At 40.4% G+C, this 21,897-nt stretch overlaps 1 protein-coding gene across 8 annotated transcripts in view; it reads right to left on the bottom strand.

Annotated features, from left to right (window-relative positions):
- Nucleotides 1-9,764, bottom strand: part of Cbl (E3 ubiquitin-protein ligase CBL) — a 138,794-nt gene extending 129,030 nt beyond the window's left edge. For 5 of the 8 annotated variants that reach the window (XR_011713805.1, XR_011713806.1, XM_071670995.1 and 2 more), the window contains exon 1: nt 9,281-9,764. Coding sequence is in view for 4 of the 8 variants with exons in the window: in XM_071670995.1 (XP_071527096.1) it covers nt 9,281-9,586 (306 nt within the window). In the remaining 4 variants the exon portion in view is untranslated. The remainder of the gene's footprint in view (nt 1-9,280) is intronic. The other 3 variants (XR_011713807.1, XR_011713808.1, XM_071670996.1) reach the window with 2 other exon arrangements.
- Nucleotides 9,765-21,897: the final 12,133 nt, after the last annotated feature.

The following is a 21,897-nucleotide window of genomic DNA, read 5'->3' as shown; positions in this document are numbered from 1 at the left end:
TTGTAAAATGCCACCTTTGGAATCCAAAGGTGAGATAACCACAAAAAGAGAAAACACCTTAGACATTTAGGGCCTAAGAGTCTTCACCACCTTGCCTACTATCATTGGAAACATCATGGGATGCACAGAAAAGAAGTCTAAGAGTGACCTGGGAAAGTACCCAAAAAGAGTACCAGACCACCTAGGTTTTGGGGGCTATGTGGGCCTGCAGGATACGGCTTCCAACAACTTGGGCAACTCACAACTTAACCAGTCAGCCCGAGCCTAGCCCAGGATGTGAGGGTAGAAGACCCCTGAAGACTTCACTAGATATTCACCAGATATCCTTCGGGGTTCATATCCTCCTGATATCTACCAATTATCCATCAATAATCCAGTTACCTGACTTATAAACCCCTAACAGAATTTTAAGTCTTTCATACACTGACCACTACAAACTACCCTTCACGCATTTATGGTTCATTTGTTTACACCATTTTTGTCCCTGGCTGCACTTGTCAGTATTGGACTTTACAAAAAGAGTATGCCAACATGTCATTACCACAGTTAAAACATTGCAAGAGTATCAAACAACTTCAGACAACTTTAGTGGAAGCTCCACATCACCTACACCTGTGGCATGACCATAAAAAGGACTTACGCATTTTCATTTGCAATTACCTAAACTAAACAGTACTACATACTGTATTAACTTAATTTTGTTTTTAAATTCTTTAATAAAGTTCTCCTTTATAAAATAAAATAAAAAACCCAGATTCCCAACCTCAAATTCTTTTAATTTGCTGCAGTCCTAATGTGATTAGATAACTGGACTTTCACTAGCGAAGTAATAACACAGACAATGGAAACACAATCCTCCCAATACAAACATTACCAAAGTGCTTGAAACAGCACAGTCCAGTTTGCTCATGTGACTATCTATGGCTCACATAATGCTCAGAACATAATCTATGCTTCACACGGTACTAAGACCACTATAAATGACTAACAAAGCTCACACCAAAGATGGCAGACTATGCTCAAAACACCACTAGTAGTTTGTCTAGGAACAAATCCATCTCTAGTGCTGAATGCATTGCTCTCAAAAAGAGTGGCTCCCACATTACTCATATTACTTGCAGATAGAAAAGTGTTCAATACATCTAATGGCAAACACTGTTTCCATCATCAATCACTTGTATAATTCTCACTATTTTGTTAGTTATCACACTGTTTTATCAAATTGTCACCCACTTAAACCCTGCTCTGAGGCTGTACTTTAACCACATTTCTCAATCTTTTCCAGTTTTTCATATTTGCATTTTGTGCACTCTCAATCACCCTGAAAAGACAATAACCAAAATAATATCAAAGCCCTGCAAGAAATCTGAAAGAATTTTTCAATGTTCTACCCAGAGATACAAACTTCATTTGCACTGATACCTTTAAAACAGAAACTTGATAAAACAGGCTCAAGAAAGTACTGAAACAACCTTAGATAGATAATGGCAGTAATTACTTCATCTCCCACCCTATGTATATTCACATTAAAATAAAATTTGTCACATCATAAGTACTATTCACCATCAACTACAATAAAGCTAAAAAAAAAATACAACCATGTTCTAACATGAATGCTTGTCAACTAACTGTAATGAAGTTTTGGTAACATCTCAAAGTTAATCACTTGTTATAAAAAATCTAAACAGAGCTCAAGACTGATAATAATGTGTTGAAAACCATCAATGTTTTACACTCTTTCATTCCTGTTTTCTTGATATTTACTGTCAACAAAAGAAAAATAAAATGAGGAAAAACAAAATATTTGAATACCAATAAATCAACATCTACATATCTTCACACACAGCAAATATGTCTGTAAAAATAAAAAAGAGTTGCCAGCTTTCTGCTCTACCCTGGGAACATTCTCATGGAACTTGATCCCTCGTCCCTGGTTCCCAAGCATTTCACTTGCTAGCAACCCTTCCATTCCCCCACTCTGAGAACACAATCTGTGCATGACCTCTTACAAAACCTCAGATGACACACACTATAATCAAAGCATTCCAGTGGATCAGCACTCAAAATATATCCAAATATTATACACAGGCTTGCACAATTCCGATATTACCAAAGGTTCAGAGAGACTTTAAAGTGCTACTGGTGATTCACACTTGGTTCACAACACTACCAAATACTAACAGGAATTACAAATCCATAAGTGGACCACACATTACTCCTACTTCCAGTGGCTCAGGTAATGCTTGCAACACTTGTTTGGAGTTCACAATCCATCAGATATCAACGCTGTCCTCTCAAAACACAAATATTTCAACACCTTCAGTGATTCATACCGTAATCACAGCATCATTAAGTATCCCATAAAACAGTCATATCATCCATGATTCAGACAATGCTAAGCATCACCAGTGGCTCACACAGTGCCTGAAAACAATGACAGCCTGCAGAGCTCAATCCAACAATGACAAAATACACACAACATAATCAACTAGAATTGGCTAGACCAATAACCTACACAAAGTTCTTATGCAATACATTCAGTTAACAATGGTGATGAGACAACTGTATTAACTGTAGCTTACATATCCCAGCAGGCAGTGGGCTAGTAATATTCAAGTGAACATGGTTGATTGGCTTGGTGAAAACCAGAGACACATCCCAATGTTTTCACTAGTGCTGGCCTTCTTTAGGCAAGCCCTTGGTCTAGCCAGAACTTCATAGACGGGTGCATGAAAAGCTCTTCATCCATAAGGACTAACCTTAAAACTATATATATGTACACATATATATGTGTACATTGAGATGTATGGGTATGTATATTTGCATATGTGGACGTGTATGTATATACATGTGTATGGGGGTGGGTTGGGCCATTTCTTTCATCTGTTTCCTTGCGCTACCTTGTATTATCATTTTCATTATTATCATTATTACCATAAATAATCAGTTTCCAGCTACAGCGAGGTACTGCCAGGAAACAGATGAAGAATGGCCCATCCATTCACATACATGCATATATAAATAAACACCCATATACACAACATATACTTACATATCTATTTATTTCTATTTTGCTTTGTCTCTGTCTCCCGCGCCTGCAAGGTAGCGCAAGGAAACAGACGAAAGAAATGGCCCAACCCACCCCCATACAAATGCATACACACACACATCCACACACGCAAACATACACATGCACACATCCCAACGTTATTATATTTATTTATTTTATTTGTCGCTGTCTCCCGCATTTGCGAGGTAGCGCAAGGAAACAGACAAAAGAAATGGCCCAACCCACCCCCATACACATGTATATACACACACGTCCACACACGCAAATATACATACCTATACATCCCGACGTACACACATATATACACACACGGACACACACACATATACACACAATTCACACTGTCTGCCCCTACTCACCCCCATCGCCACCTCGCCACCTCGCCACACACGGAATAACATCCCCTCCCCCCTCATGTGCGCGAGGTAGCGCTAGGAAAAGACAACAAAGGCCCCATTCGCTCACACTCAGTCTCCAGCTGTAATGCAATAATGCCTGAAACCACAGCTCCCTTTCCACATCCAGGCCCCACACAACTTTCTATGGTTTACCCCAGACGCTTCACATGCCCTGATTAAATCCGTTGACAGCACGTCAACCCCGGTATACCACATCGATCCAATTCACTCTATTCCTTGCCCGCCTTTCACACTCCTGCATGTTCAGGCCCCGATCACTTAAAATCTTTTTCACTCCATCTTTCCACCTCCAATTTGGTCTCCCACTTCTCCTCATTCCCTCCGCCTCCAAAACATATATCCTCTTGGTCAATCTTTCCTCACTCATTCTCTCCATGTGCCTAAACCATTTCAAAACATCCTCTTCTGCTCTCTCAACCACGCTCTTTTTATTTCCACACATCTCTCTTACCCTTACATTACTTACTCGATCAAACCACCTCACACCACACATTATCCTCAAACATCTCATTTCCAGCACATCCACCCTCCTGCGCACAACTCTATCCATAGCAAACGCCTCGCAACCATACAACATTGTTGGAACCACTATTCCTTCAAACATACCCATTTTTGCTTTCCGAGATAATGTTCTCAACTTCCACACATTCTTCAAGGCTCCCAGGATTTTCCGCTTCCATCCGCTGCCAGATCCACTCCCAGATATCTAAAGCACTTTACTTCCTCCAGTTTTTCTCCATTCAAACTTACCTCCCAATTGACTTGACCCTTAACCCTACTGTACCTAATAACCTTGCTCTTATTCACATTTACTCTTAACTTTCTTCTTTCACACACTTTACCAAACTCAGTCATCAGCTTCTGCAGTTTCTCACATGAATCAGCCACCAGCGCTGTATCATCAGCGAACAACAACTGACTCACTTCCCAAGCTCTCTCGTCCCCAACAGACTGCATACTTGCCCCTCTTTCCAAAACTCTTGCATTACCTCCCTAACAGCCCCATCCATAAACAAATTAAACAACCATGGAGACATCACACACCCCTGCCGCAAACCTACATTCACTGAGAACCAATCACTTTCCTCTCTTCCTGCATGTACACGTGCCTTACATCCTCGATAAAAACTTTTCACTGCTTCTAACAACTTGCCTCCCACACCATATATTCTTAGTACCTTCCACAGAGTATATCTATCAACTCTTATCATATGCCTTCTCCAGATCCATAAATGCTACATACAAATCCATTTGCTTTTCTAAGTATTTCTCACATACATTCTTCAAAGCAAACACCTGATCCACACATCCTCTACCACTTCTGAAACCACACTGCTCTTCCCCAGTCTGATGTTCTGTAGATGCCTTTACTCTCTCAATCAATAACCTCATATATAATTTCCCAGGAATACTCAACAAACTTATACCTCTGTAATTTGAGCACTACCTTTATCACCTTTGCCTTTGTACAATGGCACTATGCATGGATTCTGTCAACCCTCAGGCACTTCACCATGAGCCATATATATTTTGAATATCCTCACCAACCACTCAACAATACAGTCACCTCTTTTTTAATAAATTCCACTGCAATACCATCCAAACCCGCCACCTTGCTGGCTTTCATCTTCCGCAAAGCTTTCACTACCTCTTCTCTCTTTACCAAACCATTCTCCCTGACCCTCTCACTTCGGACACCACCCCGACCAAAACACCCTATATCTGCCACTCTATCACCTAACACATTCAACAAACCTTCAAAATACTCACTCCATCACCTTCTTACATCACCACTACTTGTTATCACCTCCCTATTAGACCCCTTCACCGATGTTCCCATTTGTTCTCTTGTCTTACGCATTTATTTAGCTCCTTCCAAAACATCATTTTATTCTCCCTAAAATTTAACAAAGCTCTTTGGAATGCCCAGTTGAAGAATTTGTTCTCTTGTTCTCCTCATAATATTCACCTATTTCTATAACATTTTCTTATCTTCCCTGAAGTATGTAAATACCCTATCACCTTTTGCAGCCCCTGCACCTTTCTCCTGATTTCCTGCCACTTTTCTTAAGTGCATCTCCAAATTACTGACACCCCCCCCCTGTAGGCTGCACCCAGAGTCCTCTCATCTCTTTCACAATCAACTCAACTTCCTCACCACTCACCACCCTTTCTCACACACCTGTTACCCACCTTAAACTTCAATTGCATATGTAAGCAATGCTTCCCCAAATACCTCAAACTCCCTGTCCACTCCACTAATTTTATTTAACTCTTACTTATACTACCCTTCACCTAAGAAAAATAAAAAACATCAAGTATACTATGATGAGTGTGTAGAATACCAGGATAAATACCACACTCACTGTTGTACCTTCATTTTCCCTCACACCACTGAAGAACCAACTCCCTTCTTTCACCAGAAATGCCTGTCCAGCATTAGCGTGAAGGATATATAGATCAATTAACCACAGCTTCAGACAACCAGACTGATCAAATTAGCAATACTGCATTGTGATCTAGGCATGCACTGGAGACAGACATCCCTCTAAATCCAAAGAAGGATATATGCTGTGATACAATTGGCAATTTAAAACCATCTCAAGGCAGGGCTCTACCAACTCTAATTGGTCCAACCAACTTTAAATGAGCCCAAATCACAAGTTGGATCAGCTTGTGTAGGGATGGATATATCCTAGTTTACAGGTTTAATATTATATATACAGTAAACCCAAAACCCTTTTCATGGGGCTCCTGCAGTTCTAAGGCTGTGCTATTATCAAAATCAAGGAAATGAAGTAACAGCCACCAGTTCTGTGTTAACAGTTACATAGGTTATAAAAGTTCATCACCTCTACATAAAGCCATGCACTTCAGTAAAAACAATGGTCACGTTTACTACACAGGTGATTCACCTCAATCTGAGGCCTAAGTTTGCAAACAATGAGTGTTCCACCGTAAATCCAACCTGTCCATTGTAGCCACTTGTTCACACCTTTAGCATTTGATGAAGAGGCTACAATTTGATTAGCCACTTAAAAAGTTGATCTAAAGTCACTTTTATTAACATGTCAGGAAGGCCTGTCACATCCTTAGATGATTGCTTCGATTTACAGTTCTGAAGTGGAACATTTCACTTTCCCTAACTCTAACTGAAACTGTCGTTGAGACAGTGTACAACATACACAATACATATGACAGGACATTATACATCCTTATAGGTTTATTAAAATAAAACTGGTCTGTAGCAGTTAGTTGGCAGCCAACAATCAGGGAGATATATTATCGGTACAACCTGCTTGGGTATCGGGAGGGTTAATGACGCGTGTACAGTAAGCCAGCATTTCAGTGATGGTTAAGTTGCACTCCTCTGACCCATTTAGCTGTTTTATATATTTCTGCCTCACCCACATGTGGACTACTGGCATTGTCCACAAATTTACAATCTCTCCCTGTCATACATAACACATGACAACACTTAACTCACACAACTCATTCTTCAAAACATTAGATTTTTCTGTGGTGAGCTCCATGCACTAAATATCTTGGGTATTATGGAATACATGAAATAGATTCAGCACTACCATATTGAAAACCCCTGAATAAACACCTTTTGTTTCAAAATCACCAGCAATAATCACTCCCACAAGCACTAATACAATCTCACAATACTCCCTAAGCCAGAGGTATTCACTTCGTATCCAATATGTGACCCAAATTTGTATCAACAGCGACCCAAAAGGAGGAAAATGAGTATTTTCCTCCTAAGTGAATAAGAGGGACTGTAAGTAATAATCACAAGTATTAGGGAAAAATACTTTGATCAAACAAGAGCATGTAATGTGTATAAGTCTGATGTAATTCTTTTATGTATTCCAATACCTTTTCCTGCAACAATACTATATGCATATATTTCTACAAAGCCTTTGCAGCCCTATCAAAAACTTATATTAACCCAGTTGGCCCTCGCTATTTTCCTAGTAAACATCAATGCCCTATGCAATTCTTCCAGGAAACATGGATAGCCCAACTTTGAACTTCTCTAGATCAATCTAAAAAAAAATACAATTTTCCCCAAGTTTCTCTTAAATATCTTTTTGAAATACAATCATCTCCAAATTTCTAGCTTTTCTCATATCCAGCAACCTGAACCATACAATTTAGACATATACTACATCTCATACAGTTTAGGAATACAGTATAAAGCAACTTGTTCCCTTTAGGAATACAGTATAAAGCAACTCATTCCCTTTAGGAATACAGTACACAATTTCTCTGATCACCAGAGAAATTTGTTGAAAAAGATTTCAAATCACATGGGAATGAAGTTTAGCCATAAATACAGATGTACCTTATAATATACTAAAACAATTCTTTTTAAAATGTTGTGGATAGTTGCAGATTTATATGCAACACTTGTCATATGATTCATACATGTCAACAGCTATCTACATGCCCTCCACATATAGATAGGCAACTGACAGTTGCAGTTCAGTCTGAAGAAAATGTGATGCTAATTACTATAAAAGAAGATGAAACACTCCTTCAAATCAACGGAGCACATGGGAACATTACTCACTATCCACTTGTTTTGGATATTCTAAATCATGTAATTGTTATGTCTCAAGTTTACAAGAAGTTGCTGGAAAGTTTGTGCAGTATGTCTGTGAATATAAATATGCCCACGGAACAAATGTATTCCAGCACACATTCTTAACCATATAGTGGCACACACCAAATACTACCACAAATGAATTTCACTTGTTGATTTTTTTAAAAAATCTCAAATTTGTACATTAATTAGCTCCATATTTTCCCTGAGCTTCATTTATGTCACTAACAATTGCTAGTAATGATACACAACAGTCATATCATCAAAATCCACCATGATATCGTAGGTTAAATCATCAGGATAGCCCAAGTGAAATTAGATCATTAGGTTTAGTAAGGGAGGTGAATATTTTGAACTACTTGCATGCTGCACTGACAAAACAGGTAAAAATACTCAAACCATATGTAGTAATGCAGTGAAAGGCTGCACTAGGACAATTACCAATGTACATTTCAATGTAAGGTTAACACACTGATATCAAATCATAATAGTGAAAACTATTATAATCAAAAGACTTTAATCTAGGCCTGCTACTGTTAAAAGTAATTTCTCAAACATTATAAGTCTATGGCTGTAGCTACAGGCTATCTTCAGCAGCAGCTTTACCAACACGATAATCACAACATCCAACAAAATATAAATATACGAAGGTGACTGCTTTTGAATAAAGGTAAGTTACACTTGTGTTATGGAACTGGTAAACATTAAAACACCTACACATCTATATCAATCAATCCATATAATTATCAATATCTCACCATCAGTTCTCAATAAAGCCATTTCATTTTCAACTGCAATGGTAACCAGTTGATACTGTGAAGAAAAGACACTCACCTCAAAAAAATTTAACTGACAGGCATTTATTTGTATCTTCCCTTCCAGGTAAGAGACATAACAGGACTAACATCAATTGAAAACATTAAACCTGACCTAAACATCACCACGAGGCACTCCTTACGTCTTTATGACCACCATAAGGACAGCACTGAGCCCGTGATGCCAGAAGCAAATGGTCGGAGGAACTACGAACAGGTCAGGTCACTGCCACTAGGTCAGAGGCACTGTGACCAGGTCAGATCATTGCAACAGACCATAACATTGGAGCAGACGCACCTTCCCAAGGCTCTACCAGGCCGCTGCTTCACTGGCCAAACCTTACGTCACTGAACTCTGTCTTACCTTGAAATACTCAATTATATTAAGAGCGGCAAGGTTATTCTCATATTTTGTGTAGATAAGTCTAAGATGTTGGTAAGTGTCCGGTAAAATGTCGAGAATGAATGGAGGGGAGTTTTTCAAGTTCATTTTGGATTGCTGACACTGCTTCACCACTTTGTCCATTAGTTTCCACGTCTTTTCTAAAGTTCGTCTGTCTATTACTAATTTCGGTGGAGCCATGGCATCTGTGAAGGCACCGTGCAACCGTGAGATAAGAGATGAAATATTTTTTGGCTGTCCGTTCCGAGTCTTTCCACTAGTAGCCATCTTGATAGCACTAGCGATGGCCAGGCTCGCCAACCGTGCCGTGGTGACACCCACACCAGAGTTATGAATGAACTCTTCCGAATAGTGTCAGAAATAACACTTCACTTTCAGGCTGAGTGAAATATGACTTAATTAGTCGGTCTCCGATGAAAGAAACGCACACACACTGAAGCCGCGATACATACTGCGTTGGACTGCGACGAGAACCGCAGTTTCCTGTTAAACCAGAGATTGATAACATGGATGATATGAGCAGGATTTACTTGTGTGCTGAGCTTTTACATTTGCTGTTCAAGAAATAAGTCTAATTAGAGGATAATATATTTATGTTTGACTCTCCCATTATGAATGAAATGATTAATATTCGAAGAGGTTGGCAACCCTTGTCTGAATGTTTTGGGTCGAGCAAAGAGCAAGGTGATGGGGCGTCTCGCACACCAACCTCGCTCCTACCACACTCTATCATAAGACTCAGTTTTCTTTTAAATATAAGAACACGCTTGCCCGGTGTCCCCCCTCCCCCGAGGCGGCTTTCTACTCTACGGGTTCCTTCATTTCACAGTCCGGATTACATACATTTATCTTCATATATGATAACTTGAGTTGGATTTTTATCTGTAGATCACATTGCACGACTCTGAATGATGAAGTTAACACGGGCTAATGTCAGTTATACGCGTAAAACTTTATAACAAGTGTTTGACACCAAAAATTTTTTCATAAGATTATACACACAGCTGAAAGAGAATAACTATAGTACAGGACGACTGTTTCAAAGTATAAACGTTAATATGCACATTTTGTTCCCTAACGTACGTGCTTTCAACAGAGCGATGTTGTCCACACTTAATGTTTACGTACAATATATTTTTCTTCTTACACTCATATTCCACTCACGCATTCTACACAATTTTGTACTACACGTATACTTCATTCATTTATTCCAATGATACTTGAACATACAAACACAGACAAATAGATCGACATTTCAGAGTAGTGGTATACACATGATGGAGAAATCGACAAGGTCTTGCCAAAAGCAGGGATAACGCGTAACGTTTACCGCACGTCCTGTTTCATTAATAATTAATTTTCTGACACACACACACACACACACACACACACACACACACGGGATTCTATACTGCCGTACACTTTGAACGTGACCTGTAAAACTTTTCTTTGTATACATCATTTGCTGTCATATATATTTATGTCTGTGCTGAGAGTCACCGTAGCCAAGAGGAATGTCACTAGCGATTACACGTCATATGAAAAGATAACTATACTGTAAATCTGTATATAGATAAAACATATTCAATCAACTGATAAGAAAACTTAAATCAAACTTAAAGCATTCAGTGTGACTTGATAATAATGATAACATTAATAATGATAATCATGATAACAGTAATGATCCGCCTTAACTGCTCAAGAACAAACCTTAAAAATAAAGAATTAAGAACAGATGGTTCTCTCTGTGATTTACCAGTGTGACCTGCCCCGAGGTCAGGGGTCGGGGCGTGGGAAGTCAGCTGTCACTGGTCCCATGACCACCATAACGGTGCCGGTGGCCTTAATTCCCAGTTGGCGCGGCGCGGGCGAGGGACCGGAAACTAATTTGAGCCGTTTTCATACCATGACACGTGAACACCGGCCGTAACCATTGTGGTCTGATTCCTCTTTGTGTTGCCTGTTTTCAAGATGAGGTTGCTTTATAATGCATTGACGAACTAGATTTTCGATTTCACCATTTCACAGACATTCATATCAGCCTAAATATATATCAATGTTAGTTGGACAGCAGGAGTTTCTGTGAAGATATTAGGTACAACATTAAAAGATAAACACGCACTTAACGGGTTATACTGTAAACTCAAATGATCCGTTGTATTTCCGCTAATATTCTACCCTACCTCATTAGCCAACCTTTTCATAATAAGGTTCATTTTTATTACGTGATGGCGGATAGTTAGTTCATGGCATTCTTTATCTAACTTCTCATCGTCTCTTGTCTTTATGGTGAGCGTTTGAACTTATTTCAATTATGAACTTTTTCTTCAGTCATATAGAATTTCCACTTCAATTAACTTTATTTCGGTATTTTTACTAAACATCCGCAATATCCTTTTCCTAAATTTCATATATTATAACCTCAAGGATTTCCACATCATTTTACCTGTTGCCTAATTTCGAATGATACTCTTTCCATTTTCTTCATATTTGATATATTTCACTATAACTTATCGCTACATGAAACAAGTTTCACAGACATTTAAGAAGCTACTTGACAAGTGACAATGGTTGACTGGCACTGATTTGCAAATTCCATTACTTTTTAACGTCCTCCTCGCGAACACTGATGTAATAAAAAGGTTCGAAATAATGCAGAAAAGTCCTAGTATACTTAGAGAGAGGTGGAGGAATTGGAATAAGATCTCCGGGGAACACTGGGTTGACAGTGTTAAAAGGTTGTCGGATATAATGGGAGAGGAGGCTTAAGAAATGAAGCACTACAGGTGCAAAGACCCCCTTCTGGTGAGCACGACATCGTAACCATACAAAAAGAAAACAATGTGGGTTGCTTGACCCCGGCATTTCTTCTGTTCTAGATAACGACGTTGTTGGGGCCGGCAGGGTACTGGCCAGATGGGAGGGTTTAGGAGTGGTTGATGGAGTGTTGGAGTTGGTTGTGTACAGTTTGAGGGACTGAAAGGGTGTTGGGAGGGTAGACTCACGAAATAAGTTTAACAAACATTAAAAAAAAAAAAATTGAAGATTATCTGAGCTTCTTAGAGTAGCGAAATATTACATTTATTGTTAACAAGGTCACTGGTTCCCGGGCAAATACATACAGTTGGCCAAAGTCATATATTTTCTACATGAATTCTTTTGTTGCAATTTTCCTGCCGAACCCACACATTTTCCCTCCTATTTCTCCTACATCTTAGGAAAAATCATCAGAAACGTTGGCTATTTATCCCCTTCACTCACACTAATATATTTCGGAGTAACTTCACTACAAAGGCTTTTCAGCTCTAGGGTCTATAATCTTTCTTAATAACCCGCCATTTTCTCTGCTTCGTACCAATATGATTGACCTGCGGACGCAAAAATTTAGCCAAAAAAGAAAGTATTATCTTCAAACCACAGTTTACTAGAATTATCATATTCAAGCCCACTGATTTAACCCCATCAAAGAAGTAAATAAATTCTCCTGCCAACAGTATTATCTTTGTAAGCAGTTTCCACTTTTGTAAGACCAGTATTTTGTCGTGGGGTCATGGCGTCGTCCAGCTGTATCTTCCAGGGATATTCTCTAACCCAACGTAAACCACGTGGAGAGTCCAGTTAGGTGACCGGTTTCGTGCCATACATCTCCACTTTGCTACCTATGCATGTGGACCATATGAATGGTCCTTCCCTCCGTCAATGATAACCAGCGTGTCTGGCCTAGTCACGAGGCAAGTCGCAGCTACTCTCAGTCCTCAAGACTAATAGTACCTTCCCAACACTTGCTTGACTTCATTTAGTAACGCAGCTAAATTTGTCTCTAGAGCTACCATTTTCAATTCCGAAATCCAAATTTTTTACTCCAAAGGTCATCGAAGTAGATTCACAACTATCAAGAATCTTCTGACTCTCTCCACAAACACATTTTGACATTAATAAATTTCTGTGTTCGACAAGGATTAGAAAACGTATCTTTGAAACTTATACCCTAGATTTTGATTCGTAACATAATTTTCCTTATGTAACGTACAGAGCAAAAACTAGAAATATTCCTCTAGCAAAGGAAGGGCATTGCAACAATTAACGGGGAGGTATACAGTTACCGTACGAATAGATACTTAAAAGTACGTAATCCATGCACTTATTCATCGTGAATTTTACAGCATATATAAGATAATTTATACAAAGATTTTTCACCTTAAGCAAGGGAAATTAACTGTTATTTGGGGGAAACACAGAACCCCTCCCCCGGGTATATCCATGTGTACACAGATATTGTCACACGAACCTCAGCAACCATGACCTATATTGCTCGTCAGTCACGACTGGCTGGTTATGGCTTCCGCACTGGATAATCTTCCCTCATGTTTCCCCGTCAGTGAGAAATCCATCTTCTTTGTTTACAAAGAATGGGTACTCAGTCGCTGTGAACATCTCTGATTCCGTTGCTGTATCACATCTGGCTATGCCTCTCTACCTTCGCATTTTCCTACTGTAGTTTGATGACTACTTTTCGTCCTGCTCCCTCTCTCACTACCCACACTTGGTTACCGCAGGGTATGTCTTTCCCCCAAGCTACATGAACTCTTCTTAAATTTACATTATCCTTCTCCTGGCGTTATATATATATATATATATATATATATATATATATATATATATATATATATATATTATCCCTGGGGATAGGGGATTAAGAATACTTCCCACGTATTCCCTGCGTGTCGTAGAAGGCGACTAAAAGGGGAGGGAGCGGGGGGCTGGAAATCCTCCCCTCTCGGTTTTTTTTTTTTTTTTCAATTTTCCAAAAGAAGGAACAGAGAATTGGGCCAGGTGAGGGTATTCCCTCAAAGGCCCAGTCCTCTGTTCTTAACGCTACCTCGCTAATGCGGGAAATGGCGAATAGTTTGAAAGAAAAGAAAGATATAGATACATATATATATATATATATATATATATATATATATATATATACACACAGAATGGAAAAAGGTGAGAACAATGGAAGTAAGGGAGGAATGGGATGTATTTAGGGAATCAGTGATGGATTGCGCAAAAGATGCTTGTGGCATGAGAAGAGTGGGAGGTGGGTTGATTAGAAAGGGTAGTGAGTGGTGGGATGAAGAAGTAAGATTATTAGTGAAAGAGAAGAGAGAGGCATTTGGACGATTTTTGCAGTGAAAAAATGCAAGTGAGTGGGAGATGTATAAAAGAAAGAGACAGGAGGTCAAGAGAAAGGTGCAAGAGGTGAAAAAAAAGGGCAAATGAGAGTTGGGGTGAGAGAGTATCATTAAATTTTAGGGAGAATAAAAAGATGTTCTGGAAGGAGGTAAATAAAGTACGTAAGACAAGGGAGCAAATGGGAACTTCAGTGAAGGGCGCAAATGGGGAGGTGATAACAAGTAGTGGTGATGTGAGGAGATGGAGTGAGTATTTTGAAGGTTTGTTGAATGTGTTTGATGATAGAGTGGCAGATATAGGGTGTTTTGGTCGAGGTGGTGTGCAAAGTGAGAGGGTTGGGGAAAATGATTTGGTAAACAGAGAAGAGGTAGTAAAAGCTTTGCGGAAGATGAAAGCCGGCAAGGCAGCAGGTTTGGATGGTATTGCAGTGGAATTTATTAAAAAAGGGGGTGACTGTATTGTTGACTGGTTGGTAAGGTTATTTAATGTATGTGACTCATGGTGAGGTGCCTGAGGATTGGCGGAATGCGTGCATAGTGCCATTGTACAAAGGCAAAGGGGATAAGAGTGAGTGCTCAAATTACAGAGGTATAAGTTTGTTGAGTATTCCTGGTAAATTATATGGGAGGGTATTGATCAAAAGGGTGAAGGCATGTACAGAGCATCAGATTGGGGAAGAGCAGTGTGGTTCGGAAGTGGTAGAGGATGTGTCGATCAGGTGTTTGCTTTGAAAAATGTATGTGAGAAATACTTAGAAAAGCAAATGGATTTGTATGTAGCATTTATGGATCTGGAGAAGGCATATGATAGAGTTGATAGAGATGCTCTGTGGAAGGTATTAAGAATATATGGTGTGGGTGGCAAGTTGTTAGAAGCAGTGAAAAGTTTTTATCGAGGATGTAAGGCATGTGTACGTGTAGGAAGAGAGGAAAGGGATTGGTTCTCAGTAAATGTAGGTTTGCGGCAGGGGTGTGTGATTTCTCCATGGTTGTTTAATTTGTTTATGGATGGGGTTGTTAGGGAGGTGAATGCAAGAGTTTTGGAAAGAGGGGCAAGAATGAAGTCTGTTGTGGATGAGAGAGCTTGGGAAGTGAGTCAGTTGTTGTTCGCTGATGATACAGCGCTGGTGGCTGATTCATGTGAGAAACTGCAGAAGCTGGTGACTGAGTTTGGTAAAGTGTGTGAAAGAAGAAAGTTAAGAGTAAATGTGAATAAGAGCAAGGTTATTAGGTACAGTAGGGTTGAGGGTCAAGTTAATTGGGAGGTGAGTTTGAATGGAGAAAAACTGGAGGAAGTGAAGTGTTTTAGATATCTAGGAGTGGATCTGGCAGCGGATGGAACCATGGAAGCGGAAGTGAATCATAGGGTGGGGGAGGGGGCGAAAATTCTGGGAGCCTTGAAGAATGTGTGGAAGTCGAGAACATTATCTCGGAAAGCAAAAATGGGTATGTTTGAAGGAATAGCGGTTTCAACAATGTTGTATGGTTGCGAGGCGTGGGCTATGGATAGAGTTGTGCGCAGGAGGATGGATGTGCTGGAAATGAGATGTTTGAGGACAATATTTGGTGTGAGGTGGTTTGATCGAGTAAGTAACGTAAGGGTAAGAGAGATGTGTGGAAATAAAAAGAGCGTGTTTGAGAGAGCAGAAGAGGGTGTTTTGAAATAGTTTGGGCACATGGAGAGAATTGAGTGAGGAAAGATTGACCAAGAGGATATATGTGTCGGAGGTGGAGGGAACGAGGAGAAGAGGGAGACCACATTGGAGGTGGAAAGATGGAGTGAAAAAGATTTTGTGTGATCGGGGCCTGAACATGCAGGAGGGTGAAAGGAGGGCAAGGAATAGAGTGAACTGGAGCGATGTGGTACACCGGGGTTGACGTGCTGTCGGTGGATGGAATCAAGGCATGTGAAGCGTCTGGGGTAAACCATGGAAAGCTGTGTAGGTATGTGTATTTGCGTGTGTGGACGTATGTATATACATGTGTATGGGGGTGGGTTGGGCCATTTCTTTCGTCTGTTTCCTTGCGCTACCTCGCAAACGCGGGAGTCAGCCACGTCCTCAGCCCACAGGAGTCCATATCTGGCCTTCCTCACCATCGCTCTCTCCTCCGCCTGACTCTCCACCTCAGGAAGGAGATCCAGCTTATATACAGAGGCTTCAAACAGCATGGCAAGGAAATTGCCCATCGCTGAACAACACTTCCACTGGACTTCTATCATCACCTCGTTAAGATCATCGTGTGTCAAGACATCATATAAAGCGCCTCTTCGCAAACGGAACTACCTTGGCCCACCAGTGATGCTACTACGTTTGTGAATCGGGAACCATTGCAACACAAACCTCGCCAGGTGGTAGAGTTTCCCGCAGTGTATCGAGACAGACTTCCCCAGAACTTTTTTTAAAGGGGAAGTAAATGTTTATAGTTGTGTTACTGGAGTGATAGTTTTCATACATGGTGTTTTGACAAGAAAATAGTGAAATTGGAGAAAAATGTAGCTTAGACATTGAAGCTTATTGATACAGTGGTTAAATTGATGAGAACTGCTATTGACGTTTGTGTAAATAAATTATACATTTCCTTTTTCCATAGCCAGAGGTTGAACCATTATGTGACATTCATTTTTTCAGTCATTTCAAGCTAGAAGTTTCAGTTTTCTGAATTGTTTCTTACATTTTTCATATGTATATATATGTATGTGTGTGTGTGTGTGTATATGTGCGTATGTATGTGTATGTGTGTGTATGTGTATATGTATATATATATGTATATTATCCCTGGGGATAGGGGTGAAAGAATACTTCCCACGTATTCCTCGCGTGTCGTAGAAAGCGACTAGAGGGGACGGGAGCGGGGGGCCAGAAATCCTCCCCTCCTTGTATTAACTTTCTAAAATGGGAAACAGAAGAAGGAGTCACGCGGGGAGTGCTCATCCTCCTCGAAGGCTCAGAGTGGGGTGCCTAAATGTGTGTGGATGTAACCAAGATGTGAAAAAAGGAGAGATAGGTAGTATGTTTGAGGAAAGGAACCTGGATGTTTTGGCTCTGAGTGAAACGAAGCTCAAGGGTAAAGGGGAAGAGTGGTTTGGGAATGTCTGGGGAGTAAAGTCAGGGGTTAGTGAGAGGACAAGAGCAAGGGAAGGAGTAGCAATACTCCTGAAACAGGAGTTGTGGGAGTATGTGATAGAATGTAAGAAAGTAAATTCTCGATTAATATGGGTAAAACTGAAAGTTGATGGAGAGAGGTGGGTGATTATTGGTGCATATGCACCCGGGCATGAGAAGAAAGATCATGAGAGGCAAGTGTTTTGGGAGCAGCTGAATGAGTGTGTTAGTGGTTTTGATGCACGAGACCGGGTTATAGTGATGGGTGATTTGAATGCAAAGGTGAGTAATGTGGCAGTTGAGGGAATAATTGGTATACATGGGGTGTTCAGTGTTGTAAATGGAAATGGTGAAGAGCTTGTAGATTTATGTGCTGAAAAAGGACTGATGATTGGGAATACCTGGTTTAAAAAGCGAGATATACATAAGTATACTTATGTAAGTAGGAGAGATGGCCAGAGAGCGTTATTGGATTACGTGTTAATTGACAGGCGTGCGAAAGAGAGACTTTTGGATGTTAATGTGCTGAGAGGTGCAACTGGAGGGATGTCTGATCATTATCTTGTGGAGGCTAAGGTGAAGATTTGTATGGGTTTTCAGAAAAGAAGAGTGAATGTTGGGGTGAAGAGGGTGGTGAGAGTAAGTGAGCTTGGGAAGGAGACCTGTGTGAGGAAGTACCAGGAGAGACAGTACAGAATGGAAAAAGGTGAGAACAATGGAAGTAAGGGGAGTGGGGGAGGAATGGGATGTATTTAGGGAATCAGTGATGGATTGCGCAAAAGATGCTTGTGGCATGAGAAGAGTGGAAGGTGGGTTGATTAGAAAGGGTAGTGAGTGGTGGGATGAAGAAGTAAGAGTATTAGTGAAAGAGAAGAGAGAGGCATTTGGACGATTTTTGCAGGGAAAAAATGCAATTGAGTGGGAGATGTATAAAAGAAAGAGACAGGAGGTCAAGAGAAAGGTGCAAGAGGTGAAAAAAAAAGGGCAAATGAGAGTTGGGGTGAGAGAGTATCATTAAATTTTAGGGAGAATAAAAAGATGTTCTGGAAGGAGGTAAATAAAGTGCGTAAGACAAGGGAGCAAATGGGAACTTCAGTGAAGGGCGCAAATGGGGAGGTGATAACAAGTAGTGGTGATGTGAGAAGGAGATGGAGTGAGTATTTTGAAGGTTTGTTGAATGTGTTTGATGATAGAGTGGCAGATATAGGGTGTTTTGGTCGAGGTGGTGTGCAAAGTGAGAGGGTTAGGGGAAATGATTTGGTAAACAGAGAAGAGGTAGTGAAAGCTTTGCGGAAGATGAAAGCCGGCAAGGCAGCAGGTTTGGATGGTATTGCAGTGGAATTTATTAAAAAAGGGGGTGACTGTATTGTTGACTTGTAAGGTTATTTAATGTATGTATGACTCATGGTGAGGTGCCTGAGGATTGGCGGAATGCGTGCATAGTGCCATTGTACAAAGGCAAAGGGGATAAGAGTGAGTGCTCAAATTACAGAGGTATAAGTTTGTTGAGTATTCCTGGTAAATTATATGGGAGGCTATTGATTGAGAGGGTGGAAGGCATGTACAGAGCATCAGATTGGGGAAGAGCAGTGTGGTTTCAGAAGTGGTAGAGGATGTGTGGATCAGGTGTTTGCTTTGAAGAATGTATGTGAGAAATACTTAGAAAAGCAAATGGATTTGTATGTAGCATTTATGGATCTGGAGAAGGCATATGATAGAGTTGATAGAGATGCTCTGTGGAAGGTATTAAGAATATATGGTGTGGGAGGAAAGTTGTTAGAAGCAGTGAAAAGTTTTTATCGAGGATGTAAGGCATGTGTACGTGTAGGAAGAGAGGAAAGTGATTGGTTCTCAGTGAATATATATATATATATATATATATATATATATATATATATATATATATATATATATATATATATATATATATATATATACTATCCCTGGGGATAGGGGAGTAAGAATACTTCCCACGTATTCCCTGCGTGTCGTAGAAGGCGACTAAAAGGGGAGGGAGCGGGGGGCTGGAAATCCTCCCCTCTCGCTCGTTTTTTTTTTTTTTTTTTTTATTTTCCAAAAGAAGGAACAGAGATGGGGGCCAGGTGAGGGTATTCCCTCAAAGGCCCAGTCCTCTGTTCTTAACGCTACCTCGCTATCGCGGGAAATGGCGAATAGTATGAAATATATATATATGTATGTATGTATGTATGCATGTATGTATTGCCTACTCTGTCCTTTCACTGCCTTTTCCTTATCACTTCTCTAACATCATTCCTCATAGTTCTCAACTTCATCATTCAAATATCTCACCCCCGACCCCCTCTACATCCATCATTGTGCTCGGACACATCGTTCACCTCTGCCCAACACCTAACTCTTCACTGTAACACCTCATCCTTCAGTACAACACCTCACCCTTCAGTGCAACATCCTCATCGAAATTTCAGTGCAACACCTCACCCTTCATGCAACACCTCACTCTCCAGTGCAACACCTCACCCTTCAGTGTAACATTCACCCTTCAGTGCAACACCATTCTTCTGTGCAACACCTCATCCCTTTATGTAACACCACACTTTAGTGCAACATCTCACCCTTCAGTGCAACACCCACCCTTCAGTGTAACACCATCCTTCTGTGCAACAACTCACTTTCATGCAAAACCTCACCCTCCAGTGCAACACCTTACCCTTCATGCAACACATCACCGTCCAGTGGAACACCTCACCCTCCGATGCAATACCTCACCCTTCACTGGAACACCTCACCCTTCATGTAACACTTCACCCTTTAGTGCAACACATCACCCTCCAGTGCAACCCTTTTGTTCACTTCTTTCCTCCCTCCGCATCGTAACTATATCTCAAGAGCGTTGTTTGTGGTTCCAATACCAACTCAGTTCCTCAACTTTCACAAATCATTCTGGCAGACAGACGGGTTTCTTGTAATATTGCTTTAAGGGCCGTTGCTTGAAAGGGAGTACTTACGAGTAATTACATTTTACCAAAAGGCAAGACAACTGTGTATCGCTCACCGCAGAAAAATTTGGAGTTACGAATGAATTGTGCAAGTTACGTGTTGTCAAATGCCATGCGCGAAAAGGAGATTGTGTGTGTTTGAGGACCGAAAGCCAGCTTGGGTCAAGAGGGTGATACTTTAAAGCCGAGAGAGAGAGAGAGAGAGAGAGAGAGAGAGAGAGAGAGAGAGAGAGAGAGAGAGAGAGAGAGAGAGAGAGAGAGAGAGAGAGAGAGAGAGAGAGGAGAAATTCAGGTTTCAGAACGAGTGACAAGGTTCGCTTTCGAGAAATCAGTCCAACCCGGGGACCAAGCTCAAATTCCACAGAGTTAATTTCTGACACACACGACTGAGAGTTCAGGCTGGAAGGACAGATTCATATCCAAGAGAAAATGCTACAATTTTTTGGATGTGGAGCGAGTAACACAGGTAAATGACTGAAGGGAAATGATACATGTGTCGTAGATTACCTCCGAACTTACAGCTGGGCAAAATTACACTGTATTGATATCTCACCAGTTTATCTTCCTGATGATGGTTTCGCCCGATAACCTGATTTTACTAGACTGACTAAAATGAGATGGCTTGCTTCAGGATATAAAGGCTTAACTTAAAAACGTATAAAACAAACGTGACAGCTTGCCTTAAAATGTGCTGACATGACTTTAAGGAGAATGATTTGTCTAATCTTAAATTCAGCAGAATATATAACGCCACATAATTACTTCCTTTTCGTTTCTTGTCTTTTTCGTAACTGTATGCATCGAATGTCAAGGATATTAAGGCAACCTAGATGAAGGACAGCGCCAAAATGCAGACATTCACTAGAGATGGTAAAAAGCAGCCGTTATACGTATCGATGGTCACAATTACAAGTCAAAGTTGTTTTTTTTTAACCAAACTGACAGATAATGACCATAACGTATCAGGAATGAGAAAAGATCTTGAAGCTGTACTAGTGAGGGATAGGATTGTAATGCGTGGATAGGTTGCATATCGAGTAAGGGAGATAGATAGGGTAGGAGACTAGCAGGATGCACCAGGACGGAGAGATAGCGAGAGCTACGCTTCAAACTCTGACGTCATCGTCCCTGATAATAGTCCAGGATTTCCGGTGTGTTGATTCTTTACGCCCACGGAGCATCCTGTGCCACCAACACAAGAAGACCAGCTGACTTCATGTAGACAGGCAAACATATATATCTTTATACGGAAAAACAATACACATTCTTATAGTAAGTTGATAAGTTACTTGTTAAGGAGGGTAACTATCTCAATT

Source organism: Panulirus ornatus, chromosome 16 (genome assembly GCF_036320965.1).
Source record: "Panulirus ornatus isolate Po-2019 chromosome 16, ASM3632096v1, whole genome shotgun sequence".
NCBI lineage: Eukaryota > Metazoa > Arthropoda > Malacostraca > Decapoda > Palinuridae > Panulirus > Panulirus ornatus.
Note: the sequence above shows the minus strand (reverse complement) of the source record. Positions and strands in the feature narration are given on the sequence as shown.